The 10,489-nt window shown below is 50.3% G+C and overlaps 1 protein-coding gene across 1 annotated transcript in view; it reads right to left on the bottom strand.

The window, feature by feature from the left end:
- The window catches only part of LOC122540217 (peroxisome assembly factor 2-like), a 43,949-nt gene extending 34,221 nt beyond the window's left edge, over window positions 1-9,728 (bottom strand). Inside the window, exons 1-5 of the mRNA XM_043675609.1 lie at window positions 8,277-9,728; window positions 7,643-7,809; window positions 6,548-6,631; window positions 3,010-3,112; window positions 319-455 (exon numbers count right to left, since the gene is read on the bottom strand). Coding sequence (XP_043531544.1) covers window positions 319-455; window positions 3,010-3,112; window positions 6,548-6,631; window positions 7,643-7,809; window positions 8,277-9,692 — 1,907 coding nt within the window. The 5' untranslated portion in view covers window positions 9,693-9,728. The remainder of the gene's footprint in view (window positions 1-318; window positions 456-3,009; window positions 3,113-6,547; window positions 6,632-7,642; window positions 7,810-8,276) is intronic.
- Window positions 9,729-10,489: the final 761 nt, after the last annotated feature.

Consider the following 10,489-nt stretch of genomic DNA (forward strand, 5'->3'; position numbering starts at 1 on the left):
TTCTTCCCGACCTCTCTGCCCCCACCCCCTCTCCGGCCTATTACCCTCACCTTAACCTCCTTCCACCTATCGCATTCCCAACGCCCCTCCCGCAAGTCCTTCCTCCCTACCTTTTATCTTAGCCTGTTTGGCACACCCTCCTCATTCCTGAAGAAGGGCTTATGCCCGAAACGTCGATTCTCCTGCTCCTTGGACGCTGCCTGACCTGCTGCGCTTTTCCAGCAACACATTTTTCAGCTCAAATACTCCCAGGGACAGGTACAGCAATGGGGTTTAATACAGAGTACAGATCTGTGTTTGTTACCTTCAGATACTGACCCAGTGTGCAGGTAGGGCTGCATGATGCTACTGAGGATATCCACAATGTCGGTCAGTCCAGGGGGAGATGTGCTGCCCCAGAATTGATGACCATTGGATGCAGCTGCGGCGGGGATAAAGCTGTTAACACAACCATCCTGAAATACAGACCAAAATATGATGACATACACAAAGCAATGGTCTGAAGAATTTGCAAGAAATCGGTATCCTGTTGAAAGGGAGTGTTTTGAGCTTGTTCTGAGCACGAGATCTCGCCTAACAGCAGCTACAGTGTTACCTCCTTTCCCAAACTCCAATTTCAAACTAAAATCGAGAAAAGGAAGGCGATGATAAAAATCACCAAGGCCACTTGGCTCCAGAAGCCGATGACAAACAACTTTCTCATACCATATTTACCCTGTTCTCAGTGGGGTTTAGAAAAACAAGGCAACTTCTTATTTTATTCACTTGTGGGATGTGGGCATCACTTGCTCGTCCAGCATTTATTGCCTCTTGAGAAGGTGGGGGTGAGCTGCTTTCTTGAACCGCTGCAGTCCATGTGCTGTGGGTAGACCCACAGTGCCCTTGGGGAGAGAATTCCAGGATTCTGACCCAAAGACAGTGAAGCAATGAGCAGAGCATCTTGTAGACAGTCCACACTGCTGCTACTGAGCGTCAGTGGGGGAGAGAGGGGGTGTTTGTGGATGTGGTGCCAATCAAGCGGCTGCTTTGTCCTGGATGGTGTTGAGCTTCTTGAGTGTTGTTGGAGCTGCCCCCATCCAGGCAGGTGGGGAGTATTCCCTCCCACTCCTGACTTGTGCCTTGTAGATGGTGGACAGGCTTTGGTGAGTTACTCATCACAGTAATCTCAGCCTCTGACCTGCTCCTGTGGGACGATTCCAGTTCAGTTTCTGGTCAATGGCAACCCCCAGGATATTGGTATTAGAGGAATTTAGTGATTGCAACACTATTGAATGCGAAGGGACAGTGGTTAGATTCTCTCTTATTGATGATTGTCATGGGGTGAAGGTTAGACTGTCTCTTAGTGGATAGTCAGTGCCTGACATATGTGCATGAACGTCACTTGCCACTTGTCAGCCCAAGCCTGGATATTGTCCAGATCTTGTTGCATTTGGAAATGGAGTAACACGTCACCTGACGAAGCAGCAATGTTCCAAATTCTTGTGATTTCAAATAAACCTGTTGGACTATAACCTGAAGTTGTGTGACTTCTGACCTTGTCCACCCCAGTCCAACATCAGCACCTCCACACAATCATATATTTAAGACAGAGATGAGGAGGAATTCCTTTTCTCAGGGACAGCGAATGTGTGGAATTCACTACTGCAGAGGGCTGTTGAGGAGAGGTCATTAAGTCTATTCAAGGCTGAGATGGATAGATGTTTAATCAGTAAGGGATGAATCGAGGGCTATAGAGAAAAAGGTAGGAAGGTGGAATTGAGGTTGTCAGCCCAACCACGCTGTCCTAAAATGGAACAGCAGAATTGATGGACTGAATGGCTTACAGCTGCTCCTACATCATAAGCAGTTGCCTCATGTCCAACGGTCAGAAGGATTGAAATGGATGGTTAAAACAGTGTAGATCACCAGGCCCTCGTAATGGGGGTAGCAACAATGGCGCAGCTTTCTTCAGATGGAAGCCAGGTCTGAAGCAATTGAGGGAAGACCTCGGGGACAAGGCCTCGAACACTTCAGTTTGACAGTATTCTCCACAGGTTTACTGGGAGCAGCATATTCCACACTAACTGCCTCATCATTCTCGGATAACACGGAGGCATTGTCAATCACATGGTGGATTATGTTTGATCCAATTCATTAACATATGCCTCATTTCCTGCTTCTAAATAATTTAATACATTTTCTGAAAATTCGGTGGAATTGGATCGAAGGGTCTGATTCCATGCTGTACATGTATGAGATGGATGTGGTCACCAATCCCAAAATCTAATCTGTGCTCCAGAACTTGCCGCTCCCCGAGCCACGCTGTTCCAGTACAGTTACAACACCGACATCTACCCGACAATGTGGGACATTGCCCAGGTGTGTCCTCTATATAAAAAGCAGGACAGATCCAACCCGGCCAATTATTGCCCCATCAGTCTCCCCTCGATCCTCAGTAACGTGATGGAAGGGGTCAGTAACAGCGCTATTAAGCAGCACCCGCTCAGCAATAACCTGCTCAGTGACACCCAGTTTGGGTTCCCCCAGGGTCACTCAGCTCCTGACCTCACTCCAGCCTTGGGTCAAACATGGACAAAAGAGCTGGATTCCAGAGGGGAGGGGAGAGGGACAGCCCTTGACATCAAGGCTGCATTCGACAGAGTGTGGCATCAAGCAGCCCGGGCAAAACTGGATTCAATGGGTATTGGGGGCAAACTCTCCGCTGGTTAGAAACTCCAAGACATCGCTGGACATGGACTGCAGCGGATCAAGGCAGCAGTTCACTCCCACCTTCTCAACAGCAGCTAAGGACAGCGAATAAATGCTGGACCCAACATTCATCATTTAAATAAAGAAAAATGTCTGTTGCTTGAGATTTGGCCTCTTTAAGTCCTTGTTGACACAAGCCCCAAAAACCATGACCCGCAGTAGCTGTTATACTTGACCTAATGAGACAATCATCCCAGGAAAGCTCTGTTTGGAATCAGTACCGTACATGGCGCTGCAAATGTGGATGAACCACAGACTCACCAGGTACAGGGAGGTGTGCTCGTTGTCAGCCAGGAAATCAGGGCCAGACTCAGGAGCTGCGTGCCCAGACACTGAGCTCACCTTCAGGTACAGCACCGGCCATCTGAAAGCAAGGATACCAGCCCTTCAGAGGGAGCAGGACAGGAGAATCCTCAGCAGACAGGCAGGACAGGACAGGACAGTCAGGAGCAATAATATCTGGAAAAGACAGCTCCAGTGATGGAAATAAGAGCTGCATTTATAAAGCACCATTAACCTAGCATGGCCTGCACAGGAATATTATCCACAAAATGAAGTGGTCATGGTTCAGATGACCAAACGCATTCTTAAAGAGTTGGCAGTTAAAGAATGCCGTTAACGAGGAACGTGAAGGAAGGTGGAGAGGTTTAGGGAGGGAAAACTTCACTGACCAGGTGACTGCGTTTTCATATTGGGGGGTAGTAACCATAATACCGTGAGTTTTAAGATACTCATGGGTAAGGATAACAGCAGTCTTCGGGTGAAGGTGTTAAAACTGGGGGAAGATAAACTACAATAATATTAGGCAGGAACTGGATATATCATTTTATTAAACAAATTATAAAAACAGTTTACAACAAACAGTTACATTTACAGCTGCATACAAGAGACAGCAATTTTACAAGGGAGAGGAGCAAGGCAGGAACTGGACAGTGCTGATTGGACAGTGCTGATTGGACAGTGCTGATTGGACAGTGCTGATTGGAGGTGGTTGTTTGAGAGTAAATCTACATGGGACATGTGGGAGTATTTCAAACGGCAGTTGATAAGAGTTCAGGCGCAGCATGTTCCTGTGAGAATGAAGGTTGGGTACTGCACGTTATGTGAACTCTGGATGACCCAGCGATGGCATGACCTTGGTCAAAAAGAAAAAAGGAAGCATAGGTAAGGTCAAGGAGAATGGGAACTGACAAAGCCCTTTAAATATATCAGCAAAGTAGGAAAGAACTTAAGCAAGGAATTAGAAGGGCTAATAGGTGTCATGAAAAGTCATGTGCAAACAAGATTAAGGAGAATCCCAAGGCTGGATGCAGGTTTGCTCGCTGAGCTGGAAGGTTCATTTTCAGACATTTCATCACTATACCAGGTAACATCTTCAGTGAGCTTCTGGACAAAGCTTCATCCAGAGGCCCATTGAAGATGTCACCTTATATGGTGACGAAACGTCTGAAAATGGACCTTCCAGCTCAGTGAGCAAACGGACATGCAGAACCTCAACCTGAGCTACAAATCTTCTCAAAACCTGATAATCCCAAGGCTTTTCATAGCTATATAAGAAGCAAGAGTTCAGCCAGGGAAAAGGTTGGCCTACTCAAAGACAAAGGAGGGAATCTGTGTGTGCAACCAGAAGAGGGAGGTGAGGTTTTCAAGGAAATACTTTGTGTTGGTAATCACCGAGAGAAGGAATTAGTGGAGTATGGTCTCAGGGAAGGGAGTGTCAGGTTTCTAAGCCAAGTTGCTATTAACAAAGAGGAGGTGTGGTGCATCTTAAAAAGTATGAAGGTAGATAAGTCCCAGGGTCCTGATGGAATCTATCCAGAATCTTAAGGGAGGCAAGAGAACAAATTGCTGAAGCATTGACAGACATCTTTGTAACCTATTTAGCTATAGCTGAGGTCCCAGAGGACAGGAGAATAGCCAGTGCTGTCCCATTGTTTCAGAAGGGTAGCAGGGATCATCCAGGGAATTACAGGGTAGCAGGGATCATCCAAGGAATTACAGGGTAGCAGGGATCATCCAGGGAATTACAGGGTAGCAGGGATCATCCAGGGAATTACAGGCCTATGAGCCTTGCAGTCTCCCTACCTCAGTGGTAGGGAAATCACTGGAAAAGATTCTCAGGGACAAGATCTACATGTGTTTCGAAGCAGATGGTTGTATTAGCAATAGACAGCATGGTTTTGTGCGGGGGAGGTTGAACCTCACTAACTTAATTGAGGTTTTTGAGGAGGTGACGAAGATGGTTGATGAGGGAAAAGCAGCTGATGTTGTCCACATGGATTTCAGTAAAGCTTTTGACAAGGTCCCTCATGGCAGACGAGTACAAAAGGTGAAGTCACATGCTATCAGGGGGTGAGCTGGAGACAGAACTGGCTTAGTCACAGGAGATAGAGGGTAGGGTGGAAGGGCTGTGACCCGTGGTGTTCCACAGGGATCACTGCTGGGACCTCTGCTGGAAATGACTTAGAGGAAAACGTGGTGGTCTAATTAGTGAGTTTGTGGAGTTGCAGATAGAGGAGAATTGTCAGGGGATACAGCAGGATATAGATCAGTTGGAGACTTGGGCAGAAAAATGGCAGGTGGTGTTTAACCGGACAAATGTGGGGTAATGCATTTTGGAAGGTCAAGTATGGGTGGAAATTATACAGTGAACGGCAGAACCCTTAGATCTGTTAGTATGCAGAGGGATCTGGGTGTGCAGGTCCACAGGCCACTGAAGGTGGTAGTGCAGCTAGATAAGGGAGTAACAAAAGGCCTATGGCATGCTTACCTTAATTGGAAAGGGGCAGTGAGTCTAAGGATAGACAAGTTATGCTGCAGCTTTATAGAACTTCAGTTAGGCCACGCTTCAAATATTGCATCGAGTTCTGGTCACCACCCTACCAGAAGGATGTGGATGCTTTGGAGAGGATACAGAACAAGATTTATCAGGATGTTGCCTAATATGGGGGATTTTAGCTAGGAAGAAAGGCTGGATAAAGTGGGTTTGTTTTCACTGGAACGCAGGAGGTTGAGGAGTGACTTGATGGAAGTTTATAAGGTTGCAGATTGCATGGATAAAGTGGAAAGAATGAATCTATTTCCCAGAGTGGAGAGGTCAGTTCCTGAAGGACAAAGGGTGTGCAGGGGTGTTTAAAAGAGATGTATGAGACTTGTTTTTCACACAAAGGGTGGGGAGTGCCTGGAACACGCTGCCAGAGGTGGTGGTGGAAGCAGACACAACAGCAACATTCAAGAAGCACCTGGACGGATACACGAATAGGTAGGGAAGAGAGGGATACAGATCCTGTAAGTGAAGACAGTTTTAGTACGAAGGGCAAAATATGTCAGTGCAGGCTTGGAGGGCCGAATGGCCTGTTCCTGTGCTGTACTGATCTTTGTTTGATCTATAGTCTGGGATGAAGGTAGCGAACGCACTGAATGCAGATAAATCAGAAGGTTGTTGGGTTGGAGAAGAGGGAGGCCAAGGAAGGATTTCTAAATAAAAATTAGAATTCTAAAAACTGGAAATTTAAGCAGAAGCCAGAGAGCATTGGGCTGTTGGGAAAACAGGACACGGTACAAACTGTGTCTTTGGCAGTTCATCATCTCCCCTGAAAAAACGGTGAGAGTAGGGTACACGCACATTAAAAACAGAGAGAAACAGAGCACCCCCAATAGGCAAATAGAGAGAGAGGGAGGGAAGAGGGAGGAAGAGGGAGAGAGGAAAGAGACGGAGAGAGGGAAGAAGGTGGAGAGGGAAGGTGGAGGCTGAGGGAGGGAGAGAATACCTTGCAGATTTTCTGGCTTTGCTCCTTACCTCACTGATCTCTCTGAACTGCTCTCAATGAACTCAGCCTTGCCCTGTGTTCGGACACACAGCACATCCCCTGAATGGATAAGCCTGTACCGTGGGCACAAAGAACAACATTGAACATCATCTGGCAGCTGGTCGAGAGCCCAGTATCTGCTGTACTCAGGGGACCACAGGAAACCCATGTAAACATACAGCACCGTGCATATATGTAACCACAGGAAGGAGGAACCCACACAATCATAACAATGATGACACCATGACTGTGGTGAGCAGAGAGACCCTGTAACCATGGGAACATGATGGGCACAAGGGCTCCCGAACTCTGGAATGTCAGCGAAGAAGCGCGGATCCATGGGAATGTCAGCTCTGACAGCGCGGATCCATGGGAATGTCAGCACTGACAGTGCGGATCCATGGGAATGTCAGCTCTGACAGCGCGGATCCATGGGAATGTCAGTCCCAGACAGTGTGGATCCATGGGAATACCTGCTCCGACAGTGTGGATCCATGGGAATGTCAGCTCCGACAGTGTGGATCCATGGGAATGTCAGTCCCAGACAGTGTGGATCCATGGGAATGTCAGCTCCGACAGTGTGGATCCATGGGAATGTCAGTCCCAGACAGTGTGGATCCATGGGAATGTCAGCTCTGACAGCGCGGATCCATGGGAATGTCAGTCCCAGACAGTGCGGATCCGTGGGAATGTCAGCGCCGACAGTGCGGATCCGTGGGAATGTCAGTCCCAGACAGTGTGAATCCATGGGAATGTCAGCTCCGACAGTGCGGATCCATGGGAATGTCAGTCCCAGACAGTGTGGATCCATGGGAATGTCAGCTCTGACAGCGCGGATCCATGGGAATGTCAGTCCCAGACAGTGCGGATCCGTGGGAATGTCAGCGCCCTCAGTGCAGATCCGTGGGAATGTCAGCGCCGACAGTGCGGATCCGTGGGAATGTCAGCGCCGACAGTGTGGATCCGTGGGAATGTCAGCGCCGACAGTGCGGATCCGTGGGAATGTCAGCGCTGACAGTGCGGATCCGTGGGAATATTTGGCTGTACTGAAGCAACCTGCACTCCCGAACCACGCCAGCACTAACCTTGGTGTTTTAAAATGCTCGAACAGTAGACCATCATACACAGCTCTTGCATTGTATGTTGGAGAGAAGATGACTTTTACATGTAGCTCATTTGCCAGTGGAGGGATGGAGAGAGTTGAACGACTATCCTTCAGCTGTTTGCTCCCAGCGGCTGGCTGGTAAAATCGCTGCAACACAACAAGCTACTTTCAGCATTGAGTCAGTAAAGTGAGCAACAGAGTGTCAGAGCTGCAGCTTCGTTCTGTGGAGGGGGAGCAGCCAGTGTGCAATAACTACTCCAAAGAGCCGAATGGCCTCCTTTTCCTGAACCTCTTTAACAGACGTTAAAGCCTAATTGGCTTTCTCCTATTCCTGTGCAACTGACCCAAGGGGTTGGAGATGGCTTCCTCCTGTTCCTGTGTAACACAGTCAAGGGCTTGAATGGCCTAGTGTATTTTGGGAGTAAGGGCACAGGCTGGTCACACCAGAGTGACCTCCCTTCCCTCAAGTGAACCGTGAAATTGTTCTGAGGTTCACCCACAATCTTCCATAATCAGAGAAACGACACTCTTAATCTTACCCCCACATCCTTCCCTCCCTCTATCCCTCTTCCCCCACCCCACTTCCCTCGGTCCCGCCACCTCCAGCTGCCCACCTTGATTTTCAGCGTCCTACTGGCAATGGGCATTGGGGCCCCATTGGAAATGTTAAACCAAAGCGTGTGCGAGATTGCTGCTGTGTTCTCTGCCAGCTCCAGGTGGGCACTGTTAGTCACTTCCACCACAACCACAGAGGCAAGCCGCCCACGCAGCCACCGATCAGAGCTGCCTCCCATCAGACTGGGACTGCTGTAGGGTTCCCCTGTCTGATCGGGCTGCTCTGCCTCAGGCTCTGCACGCACTGCTCTCTGCTCCCTCTCCATGGTCGGTTCCAGTAATGAGATGAGGACCCATTCGCGATTGAAAAGACCCAGGCGCTGCAGAGCTGGTTTGGTTAGGACCAGCAGGTTATCAGCATCCAGGCTGCTGTTTTGCCCAGCCACAGTGTGGGGTCGAAGCCTCCTGTTGTTGAGAAGTGCAGGCACGTCCACCACGGTAACCTCCAGCCTGCACTCTAGGGCTCGCAGAAAAGTCATGATGTCAGAGTCCAGCGGTTTGCCATGCTCCATCCCAAAGCCTGCCCCCCAAACTCCACTGGTGTAATGGGCAAAATCAGAAACGCAAAGAGGCTGGAGGTGCCTGACGGGCTGCAACTCACTGCAGGGCAGCTGACTGGCCTCTCTGAACTCAGTGAGTACCAGGCTAGTGTTCACAGACAGGACTCCTTGCAGAACAGGCTGGCATTCCAGGACCACCAGCTCCAAGAGGTTGGTAAAGACTTCACCGCTGTCCTCCCCAAATATGGGATGGTAGGGTATAACAGGAACATCGCCTTGCCTCAGCAGGATCTGTTGCTGCTGGCATATCAGGACCAGGAGGCCATTGGCAAAGTTCTGTGAGCCAGCCCAGTACAAGCTGGCCTTGCTGCGGGCACCCAGTACCACCTTGGTCAGGATGGGCACTGAGTGTACCAGGGAGACCCTCAGCCAGGCTTGGGCACCAAACTCATTGCCTTGCAGCCCTGGGGATTCCTCTGCCACATCCTCTTCCATCCATAACCCATAATGTTTGGGAAACAGTTTACTGGTGTATATTCGGAGCGGGATCCCAGTAACCTGCCCCTGAGGCCCGGTCCCCCCCTGGGCCTGCCCCTGGGGCCCGGTCCCCCCCTCGGCCTCCCCCTGGGGCCCGGTCTCGGGCGGCTCCTCTTCGCTGACGGTGGCGGAGACGAAGAGGCCTGGACCCGGGGACCAGGACGTGCCGCTTCTCAGGGAGAGGACACAGCGAGAGCCGGCGCTGGGCCAGCGGCCAGAGCTAAAGGCCGCTCTCGGGGTGAGAACCTGCAGCGGGTGGAGATGAGGCGGGAAGCGCCGGCAAAGCCGGAGCTCAGAGCGAACAGCCACTGGCACCGACATATTGGTAAAGGACGGAGTGCACAACCCCCATCCACATAACAAACGGGGATCGGCCATCTTTGTAAAGGAGAACCGGACCTATCCCCGCAGTGTGAATACCATCCGTCATTTTGGTGAAGGCGGAGCGGCGGTTTTACCGGGGGGAGGGGGGGAGGAATGATCCGACATCTTGGTAAAGGGTTATTCCACACTAACGGCCTTGCCCCAACGGGATGTCCTCGCCATCGTGGTAAAGGATTATTCCTTCTTGATCACCCCCCCCCCCCCGATAAAGGCGGAGGCGGGGTTACTGTAATCCAATAATGCATAATAAATTTCATCGCCCCTCTTGGTAAAGGAGGAATAACAATTTACGCCCCACCATCTGGTGAAGAACATGGTGTCCGCCAGCTTGGTGAAGGTGCGCACGTGCATTGATGTATTACGGCTGCCGCAGCCGCTCAGCGCCCGCCATCTTGGTAAAGGAGGTTTCTCCCTCCACCAGCGCCAAGGGGGCGGGCGAGGAAGGGGCTGTCGTGTCCACTCAGACCCCGGCCTCTGGCCCCCCGGCCCCCGGCCCCCAGACCGGCCTGAGGCAGTGGCTATGATCACTCAGGACCAACAAGGAGATAGAGCATAACCAAGGTATAGTAGAGGAGGACATTGGACCAATCTCTCCCCAGTCACTGCTTGTTTCAGGAGTGAGGGTGGGGTGGGGTGGAGGCCTGTTCTACCTGCCCATCTTCATCTACTCACTAACACATCAATCATAGGGGCCTGCAGAACAGCACAGACACAATGGGCTGAAGCGTCTCTTACTGTGATGCACAAAGCTCCAGTGACAGATCTCTGTGTCTCATTACTATTTCATGGTG

Source organism: Chiloscyllium plagiosum, chromosome 3 (assembly GCF_004010195.1).
Source record: "Chiloscyllium plagiosum isolate BGI_BamShark_2017 chromosome 3, ASM401019v2, whole genome shotgun sequence".
Taxonomy (NCBI): domain Eukaryota; kingdom Metazoa; phylum Chordata; class Chondrichthyes; order Orectolobiformes; family Hemiscylliidae; genus Chiloscyllium; species Chiloscyllium plagiosum.